The sequence below is a fragment of the Carassius auratus genome, chromosome 31, assembly GCF_003368295.1.
Source record: "Carassius auratus strain Wakin chromosome 31, ASM336829v1, whole genome shotgun sequence".
In the NCBI taxonomy this organism is placed as follows: Eukaryota; Metazoa; Chordata; class Actinopteri; order Cypriniformes; family Cyprinidae; genus Carassius; species Carassius auratus.
The window spans coordinates 25,474,423-25,500,097 of NC_039273.1; the positions used below are offsets into that span (position 1 = coordinate 25,474,423).

The 25,675-nt window shown below is 34.6% G+C and overlaps 3 protein-coding genes across 5 annotated transcripts; 2 read left to right on the top strand and 1 right to left on the bottom strand.

Annotated features, from left to right (window-relative positions):
* Nucleotides 1-539: 539 nt before the first annotated feature.
* LOC113050976 (vitamin D3 hydroxylase-associated protein) lies at nt 540-12,335 on the bottom strand. Its single transcript, XM_026214491.1, has 15 exons — nt 11,957-12,335; nt 11,472-11,585; nt 10,873-11,013; nt 10,662-10,795; nt 9,152-9,358; nt 8,659-8,699; nt 8,429-8,553; nt 8,213-8,338; nt 5,503-5,600; nt 5,293-5,392; nt 5,135-5,178; nt 3,973-4,012; nt 3,449-3,557; nt 2,394-2,539; nt 540-1,132 (listed from the first exon to the last, which is right to left on the bottom strand). The coding sequence occupies exons 1-15, from the start codon at nt 12,167-12,169 to the stop codon at nt 998-1,000; spliced, it is 1,773 nt and encodes a 590-aa protein (XP_026070276.1). The 5' UTR covers nt 12,170-12,335; the 3' UTR covers nt 540-997.
* A 348-nt stretch (nt 12,336-12,683) lies between these two features.
* LOC113050977 (cytochrome b-c1 complex subunit 6, mitochondrial-like) lies at nt 12,684-14,563 on the top strand. 2 transcript variants are annotated; one of them, XM_026214492.1, is made up of 4 exons: nt 12,684-12,827; nt 13,143-13,175; nt 13,782-13,943; nt 14,261-14,563. In XM_026214492.1, exons 1-4 carry the CDS (start codon nt 12,783-12,785, stop codon nt 14,291-14,293), a joined length of 273 nt encoding a protein of 90 aa, XP_026070277.1. In that variant the 5' UTR covers nt 12,684-12,782; the 3' UTR covers nt 14,294-14,563. The 2 variants fall into 2 exon arrangements, with proteins under 2 accessions (XP_026070277.1, XP_026070278.1); XM_026214493.1 differs by having other exon boundaries at nt 12,695-12,827; nt 13,146-13,175.
* A 276-nt stretch (nt 14,564-14,839) lies between these two features.
* lrrc41 (leucine rich repeat containing 41) lies at nt 14,840-22,777 on the top strand. Of its 2 annotated transcripts, none has more exons than XM_026214488.1 (10): nt 14,840-15,637; nt 15,784-15,870; nt 16,226-16,296; nt 17,116-17,830; nt 18,828-19,055; nt 19,204-19,350; nt 20,314-20,412; nt 20,494-20,622; nt 21,962-22,034; nt 22,116-22,777. In XM_026214488.1, the coding sequence occupies exons 1-10, from the start codon at nt 15,550-15,552 to the stop codon at nt 22,333-22,335; spliced, it is 1,857 nt and encodes a 618-aa protein (XP_026070273.1). In that variant the 5' UTR covers nt 14,840-15,549; the 3' UTR covers nt 22,336-22,777. The 2 variants fall into 2 exon arrangements, with proteins under 2 accessions (XP_026070273.1, XP_026070275.1); XM_026214490.1 differs by having other exon boundaries at nt 14,841-15,630.
* The last annotated feature ends 2,898 nt before the right edge of the window (nt 22,778-25,675 follow it).

Sequence of the window (25,675 nt, forward strand, 5' to 3'; positions counted from 1 at the left end):
AGCTATTCCTCCAGTCTTTAGAGTCACATGATCTTTCAGAAATCAATTATAGTACATCGATTTGACAGTGAATAGATATTATAGAAATAATTCGTAAAAATGTTAATGTCTTTACTGTCCCTTTTGACCTACAGTATATTTGATGCATCCTTGCTGAATAAAAGTTGTAATTTCCTTTCATTCAAGATTCTTACCGACCCTCAACTTTTGAACGTTTGTCAAGGTTACATTATTAAAGCAATGGTTTTGTTGTTGTTGAATACATTACCTTCCAGGCCAGAATTAGAATTAGGATCCATTTCAACAGTGAAACAGGAAAGAGAACAATAAAATGATAGGAAATCTAAATGTCCTAAATGTCTAAATGTTCCCATCTTTGATGTCAGGGCACAGAAATGAGTGTTGCTCATCTCAGTGACGATGGTTTTCCAGTGAACATGTGATGTACTACAGCTCTGATTCATTTCAGTTTAATGAAATTGTGAAGCATTCATTTACACAACATAATACAGAAATTAAGAAAAACATTCAAATCTTCATTCAATTTTGATGAAGCTTTACTGCTTCTGTAGTGTGTGCAAACACATTTTTCATTGTGATATATAAATATTCCTAACATTGTGAAGAATGATTGAGAGTTGTTATTATTTAAAGGTGTAAAATATCAGCGGTGAAAAATCTTCACAAAAATGTTATTACAAAATCTAAAGACAAAGAGATACGAATGGCTCAATTATAATCATATCAGTATATTATTTTGAAATAAGAAAAAGTATTTTAACAATTAAAAAAAATTCAGTACATGTTAGAGTACCATTCTTCCAAAACCTTAACACACAGCAGAACTTGTTCTTAACAAAAAACATACCCATAAGTTTTTAATTAGTATGATTTAATTGTAATATAGAACTTTTAGAATCCATAGATGTTTCTGCGGTCGCAGATTTAGTGTAGAACCGCTAGCAGCCCACAAACATTCACAGCAGAGTTTCAGTCATTAATGTTTCCTGGTGAGTTTGTTCTTGGCTGTGAGATGTTCTACCTCTCTCATAAAGCGCAGACACATTTCATCCTGCCACGGCAGAGACACACACTGCACTGTCACAGGGAGACCAACGCCACCCTTCACCGCCTGAAAACACACACACACACACACACACACACATTACACTATATTAGTGAGGACATCTCATTGACTTCCACTGTTTTTCTTTTCGTCAGGTTATGAGATTTTATATGGCCTTTCATCTAACATTACAGAAACTTGTGAAAACACTACAGTGATAATGAAAGATGATTTGACTGAATAAGACTTTTTAACTAGTGATGACACACACAATGTCCTCACTAGTTAGATGTCATGATATTTCATTATGTACCGTAAGTGAGGATTTTCGCCACCTTACAAGTTTAACTAAAGATGTACACACACACTGTTTTTGTGCCACATTTGCATTCCATGCCAAATTATTGATATAATCAACCATTAACTTGGGTATGCTTTGTTATTCAAAATTAATTGTAAATAAAAAACATTTGTCTAAATGTCAACCAATCTACATGTTCACAGTAATCACCATTACAGTAAATAGTCTAATATGTTATATAACATAAAATAACATTAAAATGAAAAGAATGTAAAACTTTAGGCTTTTTTTAAATGCACTACATTTGACATTCCAGCTTTATAACTAATGGTTAGAATTGATCGTTTTTAAAAGAGTGATAATGTTTTGCTCATAAGTTTCTTATATAGTCTTCATATGTATTTAACCCAAACCGTCAAGAAAAACATTTTTATGAACAAAATGAAACATTATTCACATTAAAAGAAAGTATTAATTTCTACATTTTACATCAATTGTAACAATGTTATGGAGATGAGACAAAACATGCTTGGAATTATTATTTCCATTTTTTTTTTCATGTTATAATGTGTATTTAAATGTGTAGTTAAACACATTAAAAAAAAAAGATATATCAGAATATAAACAAAAAACTCAGAGTATGTAAGATTGTCATCCTTTATTTAGGTTTGGTCTAATATAAAAAAAAGAAATGGACATGGAAAAACTATTTTTGACACCTTTTAATTGTTTGTAATAAAATTATTATTAATAGCAATAATAAAAATGGAAGCAAATAGTGCAGTCTTCTTAGGTTAGAATAACCCAAAAATACAGTGTCATATATGGATATTTAGTAAAAATATAAAGTTTATAGTTCAATAAAACAAATGTCAGCCTGCCGCTTGCAGTGTGGTTGCTTCTTTGTAATCGTGACTATACTGCCTCCATGTGGTGGTCAGGCATTCAACCCACACAAAGATTACAAAGACTGACCAAAACACATGCATTTAATGGCAACTTAATACTTGAACTGTGAAGACGCACCTTAACGAAGAGTTTGTCCCACATGTCCCCATGGGCACCCTTGTAGTGACTGAGCTGTGCCTCGTCCTCCTCCGTCACAGCAGACACAGGCACCGTCCCGGCAGGGAAGTTCAGCAGGTTATACAGGCTGGTGTAACTGAGAGCACCTTCAGAGCCGAGAAAATTAACTCTTACTGATCTTATGTGATGCTCAAATCATTACGGTCCACTTAAAAAGTAACATTAAACCACAGAATCACAATCCACATCAGCCCAGTCTTTTAAGTAAATCACTAACAGGAAGTATAAAATTTGCACACAGGTAAAGCATGCAAGCTTTTGTTCCCCTTAGCTTTACAAGTTAAATACAGTTCAAATGTAATAATACATGTTTCATTTAAAGGAATGGTTCACTCAATGAAAACTTGCTGCATATGTACTCAACCTCAGGGCATTCAGGATATATAGAGAAGTTTGCTTCCTCATCTGAACAAGTAAGCTTTTATTCAAGATGTAGAAGTTTGTTTCTCCTTCTGAATAGATTTGGAGAAATGTAGCATTTCATCCCTTGCTCACCAAGGGCTCGTCTGCAGTGAATGGGTGCCGTCAGAATGAGAGACTTTTTTGGCTTGTAAACGGTGCTTGATCTGATTTGGATGAGACTTTTTCAATGGAGAAAGCTATATTATAGAGAGAAGACTTATTTTAATTTAGCTGGAAGCAATGGTTTGAAGTAAAAAAATTCTTGATTTTTTTTTTTTTTATAAACATACAGCTTTTCACTTCACAAGACATGAACTGATGGACTGGAGTGCTGTGGATTATTGTAATGTTTTTATCAACTGTTTGGACTCTCATTCTGACGGCACCCATTCACTGCAGAGGATCCACTGGTGAGCAAGTGATGCAATGCTTCTTCAAATATGTTCCCATGAAGAAAGGAAAGAAGGAAAAAATGACACACACACACATATATATATATATTGCATTTTGTGATAAAAAATGTCAAACCTGAGCTTACGGACACAAAGATAATTTAAATGTAATGTTAATGTAGATATGAGGTAAGACAGTACTGTTGAGTCTCCCGCAGTAAGTGAAATTGTAGGCTGGTCCAAGCATGGGACACAACAAAACATCCAGATTCAGTCTCCTCCACTCCGCTATCACCTCATGAATGTACTCCTACAGATTAGAAAACAGAAAATCACATCAGAATAAGAATCTTTCATATCCAGTGTGTGCAAGGAACAGGAATGTGATCAACTGCAGGGAGATGTTACTCAGAGTCACTATAATACACCTGAACAAGGACACATAATATCATAAACAAGACGTTCTTAGATGAGAATTGTGCAACAGCTATTGGTTCAGTAAGGATATGCAGATGTGAAGAAGCCATGAAGGTGTATGCTGGTTTTCATCGTTTAATGTACTTCAGCAATAAGCCCACTTCAGTAAAAAAAAACATAAAGCCAGGTCTGTAAATGTTATGCCTCTAGCTCTTTTTCCCTTGATAAAGTTGATAATCATTTCTACAGTAGTGTCGAGGAAAGCTGTTGAAAAACCACATAAAAAAATCTATATAATAAAAAACTACCTCAATATTTGCATGTATTCTCCACAATTCTGCCACAGACCTGAAAAAGAAAAAAGAAAAAGTTAATTTATGTATTATTAGCTATCAGAAGACTTTTGAAGACTGTGAATAAATACTATGCTTTTTTTTTTTTTTTTTTTTTGCTGTATGGAAAAAATGTTTAACAAGAGGGAAAAAAAAACACTTTTGAGGTTTTGAAGGGTAAATAATTAATTTTAAAAGTAAATACTTATTTTTTTCAGTTTTGTGTGAAAATACACTTCCATTCAAGGTTTGTGATTGATACGTTTATTTTTTATGTTTTGAAAGAAGTCTCTTCTGCTCACCAATGCTGCAATTATTTGATCAATATACAGCAAAAACTGTAATACTGTGAAATTTGATTACAATTGAACTTTTGTTTATTTATTTTTATCTGAATATACTCTGAAATGTATTTTATTCCTGTGATCAAAGCTGAATTTTCAGCATCATTACTCCAGTCTTCTGTGTCTCATGATGCGGATGTTTTAAAGGAAGCGGATAGAACGGGAAACTGAACGGTGAAATGTGTGTCAGAAAGGATATAGCAACTATGCAGCATAATGTACACTAAATCATGTGAGAGAAAATACTCAGTGTGCGGCTGAAGTTGGATGAATTGGTGTATTACCCGTTTCCATTTTTAACTTGTTCAATAAGTTTGTTATTTTTAATAAAGTTACTGTGTAAAAGCATTTGCAACAAACCCCGCTTTGACTGCTGGTCTGTTCTTATATGGTTTACTAGTGAACTCATTAAGCGAGTCAAAGGTTACATTAATATGTTGATTTGCTGTTCAAGAAACATTTCTGATTATTATCAATGCTGAAAACAGTTATACTGCTGCGCACTTATTTTTTATATTGTACATTTTTATTGTTGCTTTATTAATTTAATGCATTCTTTCTGAACAAAAGTACTAATTTCTTTGAAAAAATAAATAAAATAAATCTCACTGATCCCAATCTTTGAGCGGTAGTGTATTTCAAATTTTTCTACAATTTTAAATTTTAAAAAACATTATAATAATAATAATATATTGTTATTGTAACCAACTCACATAACACTCTACCAAATCATATTTATCAACATAATTATGTTAATTATGCAAATGAATAAAATGTGAATCTCTATAACTGACCCAACTCCATGAGTAGCATCTATGCTTGCAGACATCCGTGGACACTGAAGAGTACAAACATCAAGACCAGAGAAAAACATATTAGGTTGAATATCCTCTTTCCAAAACAACTGATTGCTTAATGAGAAGCAGGAAACAATTGCAATTACATCACTCACAAAAGGCTTGAGAACAAAAGAAATGAGCTTCATTATGAAGCTTGGAGTGCTCAAAATCACGTCCTGATTGCGGATACACGGGTCAATGGGACCTGGCTTCCTGAAATCACACAAAACGCACACAATATACAACAGATACGTGGTTACTATGAATAAGACGTGGCAACAGTGACTTTAATGACAATCTAAATGCACGGATAACAGACGTACAGATGACTGATGAGGGTCCGACCTTTGTCTGCCATGATCCCTCTGATAGTCAACTCATGGAAGACGTGGTAGAGCCGCAGGGGTTGGAATGGAACCAGCTGAAAGGTGAACGACACACCTGAACATCATCAGAGCAGTCTTTTGACACAGCTTTCGAGCCTTAGATGTATGGAGTCGACTACAGTGGACTTTCACGATCGATTCATAACCACTGCTACATGGTGTTTCTTTCTTAACTACAATCTGCCACTGGTTTACATAACAGTTAATGCGGTACAACCTTCTACAGACACCTTGGCAATTGAATCGCCATTGGCTAGTAAATATTTTTGTTTACTAGCCAGATTGATTATATGATAAATATTTGTAAAATAGCGCATTTTTTTCAAATATCTGAAAGTACACTATTAATATCAGTCAGTCAGGCTTTATAATAATCAAGTATTATTTAAGAATAGAACTTTAGTAATTAGAAGTAAACTTGATAACCAGTACCGCCGCTCCCTATACGCAGAGTATGCAGTTTGCGTAGGGCACCAACTCTCAGGGGGGCGGCATCATAGGTGCTCATAAAAAAAAAGGAAAAAGGAAACGCGCCATTCCCCCATCTGCGCTCATGAATGCTTGCATCTCATGTTTGCATCTGAATGTTCATAATTGATGGATGGACATCTCTGCCCAGTGGATGAGCAAAGACATCAGCAATACGGCACAGAGAAAAGAAAACAAAACTAAAGAAACTAAAAAAAAACAAGCATTAAGTTGATTTGACGCTGTACGTTCGATATTCACAAATTAAGAAAATGTTTCTAAGGTTACACAAAAAAAGTAAAAAAAAAAAATACACTTTTCTAATGTCAATAGCACTTGAGGAGAATTATGGAGTCAAAAAAAAACAACTTAATTGTTCATCTAATCATCATCAACTATAATGCACACCTTTAAATTTTTTTGATATTTATTAAAATCATATGTAAATGATGCTACTTTTTCACAACTGAATGGGCTCAAATGCAAGTTTGAAGCTCTATAGCATTTGAGGAGAAATACAGTCAAAAACAACTGTAAAAAATATTCATTTAGGTGTCCGCTACAATGCACACCTTATTTATTTTAAATATTTATTCAAATAAATTGTGAATCACTTAGGTAAAAACGAGGCCTTTGTGTCACTTTCAGGCAGATTCCGGTAAAAGTTTTTTTTTTCTTTTGCCTGTTGATGTTAATAATAATAAGTTTAAATGTTGGAAATAATTTCACCACCACAAATGCATCTAGTATTCTCTCTGACTTTCCAGGTTCCCTTACAAAAATTAGCCATGGTTTTAACAAGAATAACACCAAAAGTTATTGTTCTTTTTTAGCCATGGTAACTGCAAATTACCCATCGTTTTGTTACTTCAAATAACAATTGACAAAGAAGTATTAATATACTGTAATATTTTTGTTGTTGTTCTTGTTATTAAAACTAAAAACTTAAAATGCATTATATAAAAACAATGAGGCATTTGGTTAATAACACTGTTGAAAATACATAATGTAGGCTAATACAAAATAAGTAATTTATGTACAAAACATGTTATTTCAAATGCCTGTAAAGGGTAATTGCTGCTGCTACACTTACAGGACAATCAAATCCTTCTTTAGGCTATTTGCCAAACATTTAATTCAAATAAACTATATAAAATAAACTATAAAATAAATAAGAGTCATAATAAAGTTATAGCCACAGGTAAATGTCGAGAGCTACAATTGTAATTTGTAAATAATACAATTTACTCATTTATTTATTGACTTATTTTATTAAAGTTTTTATTTCATTTAACATTTTCAACCCTAAAGTATGTGTTTTGTTTTGTTCTCATCATATTTGAGGAAGGGGGGCACAACAATACAATCCTGCTTAGGGCACCCATTTGGCCAGCAACGGCCCTTGTGATGACCATGTTTTAATGCATATTAGTCATTTTAACTGGACTGGTGGTGGTGCTTTTTGGTCATTCAGTGTTTCTGTAAAAAAAAAATAAGAAAAAAAATTGGGGGGAAAAAACTACAAAAAAAATACTGGTAATAATGATACCAATTCTACTAATAAGAACTATAAAACACACCAAGTCTTACTGAGCCGCTGGATTCATGAATATAAATCAGGTTTTGTGCATTCGCTCGAACTGATTTGCTGAAAACAGGGATGATAACAGGTGAGCGCCAGCCAATGAGATTGCCGTTTGCACATGAACTCCACCCACTACCGGAAAACCCTGCTGTTTTTGAAAGCTGAAGTGTTCCATAGGATTGACGATATTTTGACAGGAAAATACAACAAATAATACTGTTTTAATGCATCACGTCAATTCACTCTCTCTCTCTCTCTGCAGGTGTGTGAGAGAAAGCGACGGCGATTTGTGCGCCTTCACACTAGAGTTTACGGTACATTAAATACTGCGCTGCACATCCATTGAGATGAACTTGAAAACAGCACAGAGCGCTTGATGGAGAGTGAAACTCTGAAGAGCTGTGAAGAGAGTGTTTGCGAGTGAAAATATATCTGTGCTAAACTTATACTTAGCCTTCAACACTGGCGAGTAAAATCAGATCATTTATTAGCCATTGGCTAATATTAGACATCATTTAGTCGCCGGGGTGTAGATTTAGTCGCATATGTGAGTGATTTACTCCCAATGAAGAGGGTTACAGTGTGTCTGTGTACCGTGTGCCCCGCTCTTTCCAGCAGGTCCTTAGTCTCCCTGAAGGCCCTGGCCATGCTCGGAGACGGCTGTAGATACCCGTCATTCTCATAATAACCAATCCTCAGGGGCTCGGAGCTCTCATACATCTGTTTAACAAGAGCAAAGTATCACAGATTCTGCATTTGCATAACTTATAACAAATAAAGGTATCTGGGGTGTGATATTTAATGTGCAACCTCTTGGTTGAATGGTATGGGAGGGACGGTGGGGTCTAAGGAGAACATGTCCTGGCAGAGCAGCGCCTGCATACACAGTGACAAGCTTTCGACGTCCCTAGCCAAAGGGCCAAAAGAGGACAACACTGCACACACCAACACAATGTTACAATTACACAAAGTAAAGAACATGATGTTCTGTTGGTGCAAAGTCCAGAACTAGAACAGCATGATGACGAACATGATCTGACCTGATTTCTGGCCTTTGATGCAAGAACTGATTCCACGAGCACTAAAGTTAAATAAAAAAAGTAAACAAATAAATAAAAAAAAGCAGAAAAAAGCAAACAGGTTGAATAAGGTGAAAGTTGAAAGATGACTTTCACAATACAAACAGTATCAAGACTGATATATATTTCTCTCTCTCTCTATTAAATAATCATCCCTGATATTTTCTATAGCAAACAAATGATTATTGAAAACTTTATATTTGTAGAATACAAGCATTTAATTATTTTCTAATAAATACCTAAGCACATGGCTAGTAATGGCTAAATGAACAATAGAAGGGTTAACCCTATTACTGTTTTAACACATAGCGATATCTCAACATATATTAGTTTTTTAGATTAAAGCAGTACACTTCAAATACCTACTGTGAACCCTTTGCTTTTGAATATGAAACTTTTCCTCACCGCATACAGTATTGTCACACAAATTAGATTTAAGAGGCATATGATGAACCTTATCCTCATTGCAGTGGGTTTAAATCCACAAATCCCACAGAAGGATGCTGGGATACGAATGCTCCCAGCAATGTCAGTGCCTATGCCTAGCAAAGAGCCTCCTCCTCCAATCAGAGCTGCCTCTCCTCCGGACGAACCTCCAGGGGACTTCTGAAGGTTGCAGGGGTTCAAGGTTTGTCCATAAATGGGGTTACTGCAGTCATAACTACAGTAGAGGCAAATACAGAGGGTTTGAGTTGGTAACAACAGTGGATAGAAAGGTACAAAGTAGCTTTCCAGAACCTTCACTCTCTCTGTTCCCGAGTGGTGGAAAACTTGGTATTTGTGATTGAGATCATTAAAATCAACTTTTATTCATCATAAAATGTACAATGATTGTGGAGCCCCAGGTGTTAATGAATGGTGTTAAACCACTCTTTGTTTTTTGAACTGTACAGGGTCTTGGGAAAATCATGATTTCAGCACAAGCTAAACCTTAGATACTTTGCATTCCGATGTCATATCAGACCATAGTGTCATAATACGATACGTTTCATTTAAATAAAGAATCTGTTCTGTTATGAATACTGAGGTCTGCAGGAGAGACCTGAAGTACTTTTAGAAGCACAAACTAGTTAAAGGAATAGTAACACAGAAATAGATTTTTGAGGTGAACAGTTGAATTTAATAAATAAAGGCTCCTGGAAAATGTAAGAAATTATATTCTTCATAAAAGGAAAAAAAGAAAGAATTAAATAATATGAAATAAAATTAAACCTATCTTAAACCCATGTATTTTTCATCCCAAATTCTCAAACTTTTACATTGTTGTTTTGGTATCATTGAGATTCTATTTTAGTTTTCATTCAATATCTTCATTTTCTGGTTTCAGGTGAATTTTAGTTAAAGTTGTAGTAATTTTTCATGAAAAAAACAACAACATATGTCTATATGTTTTTTTTTTTTGTTTTGTTTTAGATTGAATAATTTAACAAGTTAAACTAAACAAAAATAAAAAATTTTGCCTTGGCAACCAGCTGAAATATAAAACTTTAATTTTACCTTATTTATATATATATATATATATATATATATATATATATATTATTATTTTTTTATTATAAAAAAAATTCTAAGTTTATTTTTTATTTTTTTTATGGATTTAGTTTCCATCCTGTCTGGGCACAATATTTTATTTAAAAAAATTAAAATAAATTACCGGGACACACATTGTTTTATACATACAACTGTTCTTTACAATATAAATATAGCATTTTTTTCCTTGTTGAAAATGAGATTTTACATTGACAGTTGTCAGAGGGAGGATAAATGAGCTTAAATATCATGAATGATGTTGCAAAAAAAACACCTTTTATGGCTAAGCTCCAGCAAATGAGCAACTAACTACATGGTCTCTTCATACACTCCTGGTGGCTTAAGATTCATCTCTCTTCTTGGCCTTCAAATCATTTGATATTACCAGGATTTCCCATTTAATTTTTTCCCAGAGTGATATAGTGTTTACTCACTTGAGAAGACCTTGTGGTATGTTGGTCTTGATGAAGGGGATCGCGCCCTGCTTCTTCAGCACCTTGACCACCACACTGTCCGCGAGCGCAGGCTGATCCAACTTACTCACCACACCACAGGAAGTGTCATGACCCTGCTCACACAAACTGATGTTACACACACCTCAAACAGGAAGACACTTCTCTGAATCCGTCTAACCATAATATTCACCTCATATGAGATGTTGTCCTTGATGCTGATGGGCACTCCGTACAGAAGACCTTTCTTTTGAGACTTGATGTCTTCCAGCTGCACCACAGACTCCATTAAGATCTCAGTGCTGCAGTTCAGATCCCTGTTCACCTCCAGAGCCTTTGAAGCACACCATCACACATCTCAACAATAAGCAATTTCCTTGCTGCTTTCCTTTCCTGCTGCTCCTGTAAACTTTTCCATACTCATCCCATAATCCCAAAGCAAAAATAATACACTGAAAAACATTTAAATAAAATTATATATATATATATATATATATATATATATATATATATATATATATATATATTTGCAACACCATAATAGCAATAGGTTTAGTTTCTTATATTTTATTATTGCTTATCCTCTTTTAAGAGGGGAGATATTTTTTATTTTTTACTATAGCTTACATTTATGATACATGTAAAATATAAGTAAATCTACTAGTAAATGTTGCATGGAATAGATTGCATAAGACAAAGCTCAATGTCTCAAAAGTGTAAACCTTTGAAGCTGGCCATAAACTCATAAATATCAAACACTATCCACATGTAAAGTAAGGTAGCAGTCTCAACCTTTTCCATGAAGGCATGAAGCACAGCGTCTGGCTGCAGGGAGCCATCCTTTAGTTTCCCAGCGAGCTCAGACAGAGACAGAGACACGATAGAGCTGCTCTCAAAGCCTGGGTTCTGGAAAGACGTGAGAAACACACATCATATGCGATCAATAAATAACAGAGGAGGCTTGGGCTAGTTGTCTTAAGTGTTTGATGAGCAACAAGAAGGTTTTGTGCCAAAAGTCCAATTACACAATAGTTTTTCCCCCTTTCTAGCAGTGCTTGTATATGTTAGTCTAGTTAAATGTGTCAAACTAGTAAATTCAGTACACTTCTGCTTAAAGATAGAAAGATTAGATTCCATTGTCACAACTTACACCATATAATGCGACAATATAATTTTAATACACGACAGGCACATTCATAAACACTTAACGTTACTCTACACACAATGCATATTCGATGTACATTACATTAATAATGTATGCATGTTAGCTTTTATACCTGTATTTTAAATTGTTGCACCGCTTGTTCAGCCAGCAGGAGAGATGTATCTCGTCTTTTTCGTGCGTTTAGTATTTTCTTTTGAATCTCTTGGTTTTTTCTCCATTTGAAGAAAAGATATAATGCACCTGTACCGCAAACCGTGGCTGTAATCACCGGCGTCCAGTTAATATTCATGTCTAAAACAAGCTGCTGTACATTAAAGCGGTGCATAACTGCTCCACAGAGAGAGAGAGTGTGTGTGTGTGTGTGTGTGTCTGTGCAACAGTGTAGAAAATCAACAGAAACTGTGCGCACTAGAGCTCCAACTTTCCTTCCACTTCCTGGAAACCCACAAAAATTTTAAGTTGATTGTAATTTGTAAATATTTTCGTCTCTCCTCTGCATTGCTCCATATGTTCTTTGTTCTGTATTATTTATTTATTTTGTTTTGAATTAAATTTCTGCAAAAAATTAAATTAATTAATTAATAATTAAATAAATAAATAAATAATATTTAAAAATTAAAATAAATGGTAATGTTTTGTAAAGAGGTGTGAATTATTTTTGTTGCTTTTTTTTTCGGTTAAAATACTAAGATTGAATTGCAACTCAAAGAAAAGGATGTTTTGAAATTTTTTTTTACCTCATTTTACCCTGTGTCGAATGCAGAATGATACGATGATGGCAGGACTAATATTTACAGCTGAAGTGAATAGACAGTGAACCGGAAGTTGACAGAGGTGGACCGTCTCTTTGCAAAAAACAAAAGTCTTTGAACACAACTTCCGGAAAGGGTCACGCTGTCCTCCGTCGAGTGTCACATCAGGAAAACTCAGCTAAAAACATGGTTTTCGAAGATAAAATGATCACGAATGGAGAGCCAGAGGAGGTATGATACCATACAATGTTTCACGGAGCGATTTAAATGCCATTTGGTGTATTAAAGTAGCCGGTTTATGTGTCTTAAACCCGCTCTGGTTAACAGGCCGATCCTGATCTATACACTGAACCTAATGTACATACAGTGTATAAACTTAGCTTATGCGTCTGACGTCTAAACTGTTGCGTGAGATTTTATCTTTTTCTTGTATGAGCAAATACAATATCCTGGGTATCATATATATTTGTTGTTGTTGTTATTTTCATACTATTTATTTACAAATGCATTTATATATAGCCGATTAATGCACTGTGTTGTGTTCAGGAGGAGGAAGAAGAAGAGGAGGAGGATATGGTGGTATGTATTATAGATCAATATACTATTGCCATAGTATGTCCAAATAAATTCTAATTAATTCTAAATCATATTTAGTAGTTTATATACCGTCTTGCCCTTGATCAAGACCTCAGGTTATCCCTCTATTCTGTCTTTTGTAAGCCACTTCGGATTTATAGCTATATACACTAATCATCTTAATTATAATTTCACATTTTTATATTCATATATATATATATATATATATATATATATATATATATATATATATATATATATATATATACACACACACGCACACACACACACATGGAGGCTCCATAACGTGTGTAAAAACATGGCCAAGATCTTCACATCTGGAAAAGTAGATTGTGTGACTTGCCTTCATCACAGCTGTGCAGTTTTGACGATTTTCTAAATGTATGGTGCCACTTGTAACTTTGTGAGAAACTGGACACATATTCTTACGTTTTTCTTATTCACTTTGATTTTAGTCAGTCCGTCAGGTCATTATGTCTCATTCTCAAGTCTTACATCAGTTAACGCTGTAGATGATCTCTTGATGATGTCTTGATGTGAATGCATACTGCGTTGGATGAAGATTATTGTTGAATGTTTGCTGCTCAGGACCCGTTAGAGACGGTGCGGGAGAAGTGTGAGCAGACGGAGCATTGTGTTCATGCTCGTGAGCGTCTCGAGGCGTGTGAGACTAGGGTCGGCTCGCGCTCGGAGACCACAGAGGACTGTACGGAGGAGCTGTTTGACTTCCTGCACGCTCGGGACCACTGTGTGAGTGCTGATGTTAGTTGTCAGTGATGGTAGAGAGGTTCAGATACATTCTGCATTTTAGGACGAGTCTTTGACTTTGCCAAGATGCTGGTGACTTGTTTACAGATTAGGTTTGAAGTCACACCACAGTAGTTTAACCAAAATTATTAATTCTATCAGTATTTAATATCTTATTTGTCATGACGAAGTTGTATGCTGGTATTTTTTTCTGTGGAAAATGTTCTGAAAATTATGCATTTTTGTGACCGATTTTTTTTCAATGTATAAATCAGACCGATGTTCATTATAACTTGTTCTTCTCTGTTTGTTTTCTGCAGGTGGCCCACAAGGTTTTCCAGTCAATCAAATAAACAGAGCATCTCAGCGCTCGATTTTATATATATAAATATATAAGAAGTGATTTCTGTTCCAGATTCAACAATTCACCAAAACCCTTAGGTTCTTCAAATCATCTGTTTTGCTGAATTGTGACTGAAGGGTTAATCACTGTACCATGTTTTCATCTCTCATGTGTCTTCTGTTGTTGAGATCAGTAGAGAGGTGATGTTGACAGAATTTGGCTTTATTGCTAAAGTCAAATAACAACAACAACAACAAAAAACAATAAAGAAGAAAAGACAGCTGCTGGTTTCAGTACTTTATTCTCATAACTTTGCTTTAGGGAATTGAAAGAGCAAATAAGCATCAACAGCATACAAAGAACATAATAGATATGACATTAACATGACTAACTTAAATGAATGACTTGTACACTACAGATAAAAGCTATGTGGTAAGGAATTAAGGAACAATTTGACATTTTTAAATTAAAATAGTAAATAAATTAGTTTTCCTAATCACAAAATAACACTTGCGAATTTTAAATGAAATAAATTAATTCTTGATTTTTTTTTACTGTTATTATTATTATTTTATTTTTTCAAGTAAATATTGTAGTAGTGCTTTAAACAAACTGACGTCTTTCTGATCGGATTTGGGCGGGACTTGCACAACAACAGCGTGTTTCATTGGTTACATCAACACCCGGAAGTTAAGGTCGATTAACATTAAGCCAATCCGCGCTCTTTCCGTAGAATTTGAGCAGCTAGAATGGAATTTAGATTAAATAAGATTTTTTTTTAAACTGGCGGTATTAGAAGCACACATGTTCTGTATATATAGAGTATTCATATCTTAATAAATATTACTTTATTATTCAGATGTAAATTATTAAATTATATAAATGTGTTGTCACATGGTATCTGTTACTTTCCTCGGCGCTGAGTTGATTGGACCAATCGCATTCGTGAGTGATCAAATGGTACAATATATATATAGTTAATTTTATAGAGATTTATGCGAGCGGCTTTGCCTTTGTCGATCAGCAATTAATTATTATAGTATATATAGTTAAACGATTATACTCCATAGAGAATAAATATCCACAATTAGCCAAAAAATGATTAAGAAACAATGCAGCGCTAATTACAGATTCAGCTTTGAGCCGCCGAGCGCCACCTGGATGTAAAGCAACTTTTCTGTCCGATGTTTTTTTTCTAATACATTTTTATTTTCCAAACGAGAGACGGAAGCAAGAATTGTATCCAGCACGCGCTGTGTTGAACAAATGGGGATTTCTAATGGAAGCTCGTTGGTGCAGATGTGCATCGTCAAAGTCGCTCAAAACATGCATTTGTTGGAAAGAAAGGTTGCGAGTGAGTTTTATTCAAATTCGTTTTTTGTCAATCTCAAATCAAGACTTGTGTAACTTAACTGAATATTGAACGGATTTGCATTGACATCAAGGACGTGATGGAAAACATTTGGACGTTTCTGATATTCTTTCCCTGTCTTGATGTAGATCTGCCTGTCTCTCTCCTGAAAGACCTGCTGTCACATCTAAACATTTATTATCTGGACAGAATCGAATCTGCTGCTGCCTCCAAAGGTACAAAAACACACTCGTACAGCTCCATTACATTTCTGTTTGCTTGTCCTGTGATGTGAGAGCATTATATTAAATGTGCATCTGGATATAAAATGTGAATGAATGATATACTTTGATATACTATGCACTTTTCAGTAACATTTAACATGTAAAAAAAAAAAAAAAAAAATACTTTTTAAATTTCTTTAGGAAACAGATTCTTTCTAAGTTTAAATAATGGCCAGTATATTAATGATATCAGGGTCAATCCGTGTCAACTCAACCAGTTTGTGATATTTGGTTGATTTGACATGGATCGACCCATCTGATAAGTCAGAGTGCCGCATTTAACACTGAAAGCTGATGCTGATTTCAGGAGTCTCCACGTCTGTCATTTGGGCAGCAATATGGAGAGATCTGGACCAGACGTGGCGCTGGAGATTGAAGGTCTGTTGTTCTTCATTGCTGCTTAATTCATTCATGACTGTCATTATGTGTGATGAACCTGCTTAGAATATCAGGATACTGTCTTTCAGAGTATTTAATGATTTTCAGGCACTTGTTAACTTTCATTTTTTCATTTTATGCAAGTTATTTTATTATTTTTTTTGTGTTTTTTTTTTAATTACATTTTATTTATTTATTTATTTCAGGCTTTCTATAGGAAACTACCCAGTCCAATACCTTATAAGTGCCACTTACATGGCCAATAAACTTTATTTTATTTTATTCTGGCATTTTAGAGCAAACTACTTATAAGTAAAATTCAACTAACATGGGCAATAAACATTTATATATATATATATATATATATATATATATATATATATATATATATAGGTGAGTTTTATTTAAAAAAATAATTATTATTTGTTGTTTTATTTATTTATTCTGGCTTTTTAATACAAATTTAAGTCAGATTCTTTCCTTATAAGTGCTTTCTTGTGCAATTTATTTAATTATGTACTGTTCTTTTATTTTATTCTGGCTTTTTTGCGCATTTTTTAAATTTTATTCTGGCTTTTTAGAACAAAGTCAATACTATCGTACTAATCATCATATAATTGTTTATTTAAATGTGTTATTATTTTTATTTCATTCCTTGCTTGTTTTATTTTAGCTTTTATTTACATAACAAAAGGTGCAGGCAGGAAACAGTGGCAGAATGAAGTGAATGTGACAGGAACTCAGATTCAAACCTATATCCTCATGATGAGACCCATGTTGAGAGCAAGTGATCTAAACTTGATTCACTTATGTTTTCAGTCAGCACTGCCCGATCAGGACGTGAAGCAGAGATGTTTGGAGAGGCTGTTTCACATGGTGCTGTTCACTCAGGTCAGACGGGGAGGATCGTACCTCTCCGATCTCAGCGAGTCTTCCATTCTCTCCATGACTGTAAAACACGTCCGAGTCCTTTCTCTCCACACATCAACCAGAAACATCTGCAGGCTCGCGTCCGGGGACCTGCGGCCCATCCTGAGCAGCCTAGAAAAGGGAGTGAAGTCCCTCAAATTACTGGATGCAAAATCGCTGTTCAAACACGGCCGGAAACACGTGCTGTTTGTCCTCCACCGGCTCCTGGATCACGGCTCTGTTAGAGAAGTGGTTCTGAGAAGAAACCCAGATTCATCTTTTCTGAGCTGGCTCACGTCCAGACGCAGAGGTCATCAGTTATCGGTGTCCAGTGCTCCGGAGGCATCCCAGGCTGACGGACATCGTTCAGTTTTAGGTGAATTCGACTCGAGGTGTAGTGCAGAGCTGGAGGAACCCGCTGCCAAACGCCTCGCTTTAGACATGGAGGAAAACCCAGAGGTTTTGTGCAGTGAGTTTTCATCCTCAAGCCGCTCTGCTGACCTCTGCCCTGAAGGTCAGATCCACTCGCTTGATTTTGAAGTGTCCAAATGTGATATCCTGACCACAGTGTCTCGTATCCTGCCGACATGGTTGTGTCTCCACACGCTACATCTTCACAGTGACTGTAAGTACATGCTGACAGCTGAACTTCAGCTCTAGTTTTTCCCAAAAAGTGTACACGTATGGGGGGGACAGGTGGCAGTTTTTGAGATCTGTATTGGCTGTACACTGCTAAGTTTTGGGGAGAAAGAAAATCTAATTGTGAAAAAAAAAAAAACTATCTGTTTATGATGGGACTTTAAGTAAGTATAAATCAGAATGTTAAAGTATAAATGTAATGTTATTAAATGTTATTTTTTGTTGGACAACCGGTTTCTAAATTATCAGCATTAACAATTTTTTTTTTTTTAATGAGTATTGCTATTTTATTTAATTTTATTCTGCCACTTTAGAGCAAACTACTAAATCCAATTCCATGTAAATGAAAATTACATGGCCAATAAAAATTGATTGATTTGTCTGTATTTTTATATATATGATACTTTTATTCAGCAAGGATGCATTATTTTAATAAAAATATCAATATTTTACATTTTTTCCTACTTTTATTCAGCAAGAACGCAAAAAGTGATGGTAAAGATATTTATGTTACAGAAGATTTCTGTTTCAAAGGAACGCTGTTCAAATTTGTTAAAATATGATCATGCTTTCCACAACACACGATCACATTTTTCAACATTGACAATAATCAGAAATGTTTTTTGAGCAGCAAATCAGTATATTATTATGATTTCTGAAGATCATGTGACACTGAAGAGTAATGTTGCTGAAAATACAGCTGCGCATCACAGAAATAAATTACATTTTAAAATATATTTAATTAGAGAAAAGTTATTTTAAATTGAAATTATATTTCTGTTTTTACTGCATTTTTAATCACATAAATAGAGCCTCGGTGAGCAGAAGAGACTTGTTTCACAAACATAAAATCATCCAGACCCCAAACTTATATTATTTAATTTCTTATTATTTTAATGTATTTGTTTAATATAGGCGTCTGTGAATGCAGGATGGTGTGAAGTGAAGTTGTGGTGTGTGTGTGTGTGTGTGTGTGCGTGCAGGGCTCATTAGTGAGCAGGAGATGTCAGTGTTGGTGGAGTCTCTCAGACGGTTGTTTCTGAACCCCGGCTGCTCTCTGACGGATCTCAGTATAAGTCACGTCAGCGCTCACACACACGTGATCAGCATCCTGCGAGCCTGTCTGACCCTTCAGAACCTGTCTCTGGAGATCTGTCCGCCTGCTGAGAGAAACCAGTGGAGACCGCAGCCGCGTTTCACTGAACACAAAGGTGATGACTTCCTGAACTGAGAGCTCAGACACACAGCTTTTTGATCCAGATTCATAGGAATTGTACTGTTTGATGAGATGCTGATATTTCCAGTTTATCAGGCATAGATCGATAGTTAGATCACACTTTTTTTTCTCTGTATTTGTAGAGCTCTGCCTGGAAAAGCTGACAGTCAGATCCACTGGTCCAATGACAGTGACGTGTTTTCTGCCGGTCCTAAAATTAACTCCAAAACTCAGCAGCCTTCATTTCACAGGAATCCATCTGTCACAGGAGTTTTTCCACACATTAACAGGTACTCAGGCAAATAATCAGTTCCTGGTTTAGCCAGACATTTACATATGACTCCAACATCTCTTCATCACCCATATGAAAACCAAGTGCACTTTGTCAAGAGTAAAAGAGAAAATATACTTTAAAACCATACTCTGTGTGTGAACTGAACGTAATGTTTTCAGACACTTAATTGCAAGGTAACTTAAACTTAAGTACGTATAATTACTTCAGTTGACTGAAAAAATGGTTAAAATGTACTGTGAATGTACTAATAATCATTTAATGTAAACTAAAATAAACTTTAATGTAGTTTCTTTAGAAACTTGTTCTTAAGTGTGTTTTTATTTATTTATATTTGTAATTACGTATTTGAAATTAAGTTGCAATGTAGAACATTTAAAATATATTAGTAATATTGAATAATCAAGTACTTTGCATGTTTTTTTTATGGTGGTCAATACATCAAGTGTAAGTGCATGACAAAAGATTAGTAACACATAGTGATTTAAAATTAACTTCAAAGTAAAATTTTATATTTTACATTATTTCAAATGTGCTTTTTAAAAGTGCACTTAATTATATTAGGAATATATATTATGAATAATATTAAGAAACTCTTGAAAGTGCACACTTAAGATTTGACCTTTTACAAGTGCAAATTTAATTAAATTAAATTACAATTAATGCACATATTTCTGAGGTAATGAAATTCTAATTAAATTAAATTTATGCATTTATTTTAATTTATCCAAAGCGACTTACAGTGCATTCAGGCTATCAATTTTTACATATCATGTGTTCCCGGGGAATCGAACCCACAACCTTGCGCTTGCTTGTTTGCTAGCACAGTGCTCTACGAGTTGAGCTACAGGAACACTATGTATGAAGAGTATGTAATGAAGAAATGTTGTCCTACCTGAGACAGGTTTTCATCTAGAATTTGAATATGATGAATTATTTCTGTTTGGTATTTTCCCCATAGGATCTAATCCATCCCTCAAGGTATTAAAGCTGGAAGACATAAACTTATCTGACCATCACCAGGAGATTCTTCAGTTTCTGGAACGTTCTGTGTTAGAAGGTATGACATGATCCTGCGGGGGAGAAACAGAGCTAGTGTTGAACTGAAGGGTTAATGTTTGTGCTGTTGTCTGGATCTCAGAGCTGTCCTTCAGAGACTGCAGGCTGCTGGATAAGTGTGCGGTAAAGAAGGACTTCCTGCTGCCATTTGTAGAAGCACTGAAAGGGATTTCCTCCCTCCGGACCCTGATGCTGGCCCAGAATCGCCTGGGTAAGACTGAACACACTCTACAGAATGACTGTATGACTTATTGAAGTCAGTATAATTTTCTTTTCTTTTTCCTGAAAGAAATTATAATTTTTTTTTAATGGTTAAATTAAATATTATTTTAAAAAAAATCTGGAATCTTATACGTTTTCAAATCAATTTATTAAAGTTTAAAAAAAAATCACGTTTTTCTTCACAATATGTTTTATTGTTTCCTAATTCTGTGTTTTAGCCTATCTCATTATTGAAATGCATAAAAACAACTTAATTTAATTGATTGTTTTTCCCCCTCAGAAATCCTGGTGTGTTTTAAAATATTTCTGGTTATCAAATGAAGGCATAAAAGATTAAAATTTTGCAAACATTATTTTTTTGGTAAACAAAGGAGATTTACTATTAAAATTAAAACATGGAAGAAATGTTGCGTGATTATTCCTTAAAAATAATGTTTGTTTCATTTTAGTAGTAGTAGGCTATGTACATTCTGCTGAACAATAGTAATACATTTCTGGCAATTACTTGTCTTTAAACTTATATTTTGATGGGCTGCTGTGATATTAGTTCATATCGTGATTTGATTTAAATGTAATGACATACTTTTTATTAATTCTTTCAAAATTTGTCAAATTCCTGGCCATTATGCGTTAAACTGTGAATCCCATGATTCCTTGCGCGTTTTCTGCATCGCACAGATCACAGGGCTCTACTTTTCTTTAGCATTAATGCACTAAATTGATAAAAATTTAGAGCAGTGATCTTTACGTTACAAAATATTTATATTTCATATAACGGCTGTTGTTTTGAACTTTCTATTTATTAAAGAATCCTGAAAAAAAAGATAGTTTCCACAAAAAAATAATGTTTTCATCATTTATAATAAATGTTTCTTGAGTAGCAGATCAGGATATTAGAATGATTTCTGAAGCATCACGTGCCACTGAAGAAGGAATAAACTTTACAGGAATAAATTTTACAATATATTCACAGACAACAGCTTTTTAGAATTGTAATGTTTCACTGTATAACTGTATTTTTGTCAAATAAATGCAGTCCTAGTGAGCACAAGAGACCTATATTCTTCCAAAATATATATTTTGTCTGACTTCTGACTTTTTAAAAGTACTGTATATACTGTAAATTGATTGTAATGGATGACAGAATTTACATTTGTATGAACTATTAAAATGATTTACTTCAGCTGAACATGTTTCTCATATAGCATCAGACTGAATATGTAAACTGTTGAAAAAAAAAAGTTAGTGTTTCATGAAGGAACATTTTTTATGGGTTTGGAATGAATCAACGGGGAATAAACATGACAGATCTGTTCTTCTTTCTCCAGCAACAAGTGCCATAGAGATTGCTAGATTATTCTCAGGATGCCGCCCAAGCAAAATCACAAAAGTAGACCTAAGGTAATGCTGGTTTGGTTGCACACATCTTTCATAGTTGCTCAGTTATGTAGTTAAATAAATGTCATCTCTCGTTTCATACAGCTCAAATTTCATTCTTCCTGCTGAGCTGCTGGAGTTCGCGCAGCTGCTGGAAACATACAGACCTGTTCAGCGCCTCACTCTGGACCTGAGGTCTAATCCACTGGATCGTGACCCGGAGGTCAAAGGTCAAGCGCTGCGAAAGCTCATCCCATACTGTAATATATTAACAGACGACTGGGACTCCAGGTCCACTATGGCAGATCACATCAGTGTGATGTGACAAATTCTGCAGCTGCTCTTGTGAAAGACATTTGTGAGCAAAAGCACATGGACATAAATGACCTGCTCTAACACACTGAGTATAATTACACCTTAAGATGGAGATGTTTACAAAATAAATACAATGAAAGCAACTGGAAAAAAGAGTGTGCTATTGATTGAACAGTAGAAAAGTTTGAGAAATCTCCTCCATTTAGACCGATCACGGTGCAGTCCGAATCATCTGGAGGAGCGAAACATGACAGCAGAAAAGTGAATTTGACTTCAATAACACCACTGAGCATCTTAAAAACTGATGCTGATTTGCAAAAAAAGTCCTAATATTACATAATTTGGTGATGCTGAGTTCAAAAATATCAAAACCTTTCCATTATGTACAAGTTTGTTATACACGCGGTATGTAACCGCTTTGATGAACTTCAAATAAAAACATCAAGTTTCAATGAGACTGAGAAGTTTATATATATATATATATATAAAAAAAGCTCTCAATATATAATCTGCAAAGTAGTGGGAAATTGTTTTAATACTTCATTTAATGTCAAATAACTCCACAAAATAAGAATATCACCCACAGCAGTAGTAGAAAACATCTGGCTAATGTTTGCATTTTCTTCCGTCACTGACCATAATTCTAACCATGAAAGCAGGCTTCATCCTAATGTCTTCAGAATCATTCTTAGATGTGAAAATGAACACAAAGTCTTTGTGTAGTTAGAGACCAGAACCACTTTGTCACTCGTTGTTGTTCTGGTCATCACCAGGATATAGTCCAGTACTAGCATCTTCCCTGAAAATAAGACAACTGTCATGTAGATAAGGGTCAGAGTTAATGAATCTATTACAGCTCCGGTGTTAAATTAGTTTTTAGTGCCTCTGCAGCTACTATCATGACCTGTCACTGTTAGATTAGTTCATGCTAGATTAGATCAGAAGTACTTTGATGGTTCCATGGTGCAGCTCTGTCTCTTAAATGAATGGTCCTTGTGGTGCAGCTCCATCTCTGAGCCCACAGTGCAGCTGTTTGGGCTTGATAAGGTTTTTAATGATTTTTGAGACTACTTTTATTTGATCAAAAATACTGTAAAAACTGTAACTGTACTATTTATTAGCATGAGCTTAAAAACATGTAGTAACAAGCTGAAGTAAATCATATGATAATCATTCATCCACATGTAAATTCTGTCCTCTGCAAACAAAGGCTGTAAGTTTTGATCTTTGATCAATACAATAAAACGAATAATGTGAAATATTATCACAAATTTAGATATCTGATTTCTATTGTAATATATTTTAAAATGTGATTTATTCCTGTGATGTGCAGATGTATTTTCAGCATCATTTCTCCAGTCTTCAGTGTCACATGATCTTCAGAAATCATTCTGATACTGATTTGATTTCATACTGATTTGCTTCTCAAGAAACATTATTTATTATTATCAGTGTTAAAAACAGTCAAGCTGCTTCTTGCTGCATTTTTTTCAAAGGATTAGTTGATGATTAAAAAGTTCTATGCTACCCAATGCTAAGTGGCCTAAACCCATTTGTCGAATCAGTCACTTTGTAGGCAAAACCTTAAACAAGTTCAGGTAGTTAAGACACTGTTTGCAAATCTCATCCACTCTTTTTGCAAAACTCTAAACACATTCTTACTCACTAAAACACATTTTGCACAACAGCAGTGTTGCAAAATGGTAAATATATGTGGCAAAATTTAAACACAACTACAACACAACTGTCATCGTTTACACACAACAACTCAAAATTGTTCACACTTGTTTCTAATGATGTGACCAAATCAGTTGTCTAGAATATAAGCCAGTACAGGTGGCCCAGGTACGTTGAGAGTTGATACCACAATGGATGGAAACGATGTGAGAGGAAGAGGAGGAAGAGTTCATGTAAGAGGTGGTGGACGAGGAGGAAGAGTACAAGGACAACTGTGGCCATCATAATCAGGACATTCACAGAAGAGAACAGGTAAATGTATTGTTTTTCTAATTTGACATTTGATATAGCACATCAGTTTGTCAATAGAAAGGGGAGTGTGGAAAAAGAAAAAAAAGATTTAGAATACAATTTACATATGAATGTGATGTCCATTACTATTGTTTCTGTATGTACATATCTGTAAGAGCATTTTCTCTTTTGTAGAATTGCAAGACTTCAAAATGAGGGTGGAAGGACTCCTTCGTTCTTCCAACAGCAAAAGGTTCTCATCGTTGATATGGTCCATCAAAACAATGCCAACATCGCCACCATCGGGATGCTGAGGCAGGATGAGTCTCTCATTGACTTTGATTTTGCAATTGCACAATGTTTTGTGTAATACACTTTGCATTTAGAGTTGTTGTCTTTGTTCTTTGAGCTTTCTTTATTTTTATGCTGAAAATACAGAAATTCTATACTGTATCACTTGCAGTACTTACAGTATGCAATATATTTGCTGTACTGAGTTGTGAATTATTTACTTTTATTTATGGCAAAATTATTTTCTATATGGAATAAAAAAAATTATCTGTAAATACATGCCCTGGACACTGTGTTGTCAATTTTTTTATGTAGTGTCTAGTGAATGCTGATGAGTGTTTATATATTGACTGGCTGTGTTTATGTTTTGAAAGCATTGTTTGATTTTAAGCACAGATCAAATGGTTTTGAGGCAAGTGTTTTTGCCAGAAGAGTCAGGGGTTTTGTGAATGTAGTATTAAGACTGGGTTTTGTGTTTAAAGTTTTGAGAATATGGGTGAAGGCTTCAGGAAATGTGTTTTAGCAATTGTGAAATACTGTAATATGCATTTATAGATTATATTCGAATACTCTTAGTTCTAAGGTTTGTCTGGATGTTTTGCGCATATTTTATATAAATGTTAACTGTGACTGTCCACTAGATGGCGCAGGTGTGTTATTTACGTTGACAACAGCAGCAAGGTCTTGTGCATTCTGATTCTCAGAGGTCAAATATCATGCATTCATCATCTCTTGTGTGAAAAATACCAGAAAAGACAAGTAAAATTATAGTAGTTCAGTGGACAGATTGCATTGTGCACAGTTGCCTCGATTTCATGCTTTCACTCACCTTTTGTGGTAAAAGACCCAGACACTAACAGCATGACAGTAATCAGATGTCTCAGTCTGTGTTTTGTATAAACATATGCTGTGAAAGCATTCAGAAACACCAATCATATGAAAACGTTCTGCTGAGTGTTTTTTTTTATATAGTGGTTTAGAGACAGTAACTGTGACTTGTATGAAAATGTTGGTGCAAAGCAAAACACAATGAAACACGTGGTATGACACACAGAGATAAAATGTATTTCTCTTTAAATGCATCATCTGTA

Coding starts and splice junctions, on each gene's coding strand:
- LOC113050976 (XM_026214491.1), bottom strand. CDS start 12,169: ATGCACCGCTTTAATGTACAGCAGCTTGTTTTAGACATGAATATTAAC. Junction 10,796..10,872: donor AGGACAACATCTCATATGAG/GTGAATATTATG, acceptor TTGTGTGAGCAG/GGTCATGACACTTCCTGTGG. Junction 9,359..10,661: donor ATACCACAAGGTCTTCTCAA/GTGAGTAAACAC, acceptor CCTCTACTGTAG/TTATGACTGCAGTAACCCCA.
- LOC113050977 (XM_026214492.1), top strand. CDS start 12,783: ATGGTTTTCGAAGATAAAATGATCACGAATGGAGAGCCAGAGGAG. Junction 12,828..13,142: donor CGAATGGAGAGCCAGAGGAG/GTATGATACCAT, acceptor TGTTGTGTTCAG/GAGGAGGAAGAAGAAGAGGA. Junction 13,944..14,260: donor TGCACGCTCGGGACCACTGT/GTGAGTGCTGAT, acceptor TGTTTTCTGCAG/GTGGCCCACAAGGTTTTCCA.
- lrrc41 (XM_026214488.1), top strand. CDS start 15,550: ATGGGGATTTCTAATGGAAGCTCGTTGGTGCAGATGTGCATCGTCAAA. Junction 15,638..15,783: donor GTTGGAAAGAAAGGTTGCGA/GTGAGTTTTATT, acceptor GTCTTGATGTAG/ATCTGCCTGTCTCTCTCCTG. Junction 19,351..20,313: donor GTTTTTCCACACATTAACAG/GTACTCAGGCAA, acceptor TTTTCCCCATAG/GATCTAATCCATCCCTCAAG.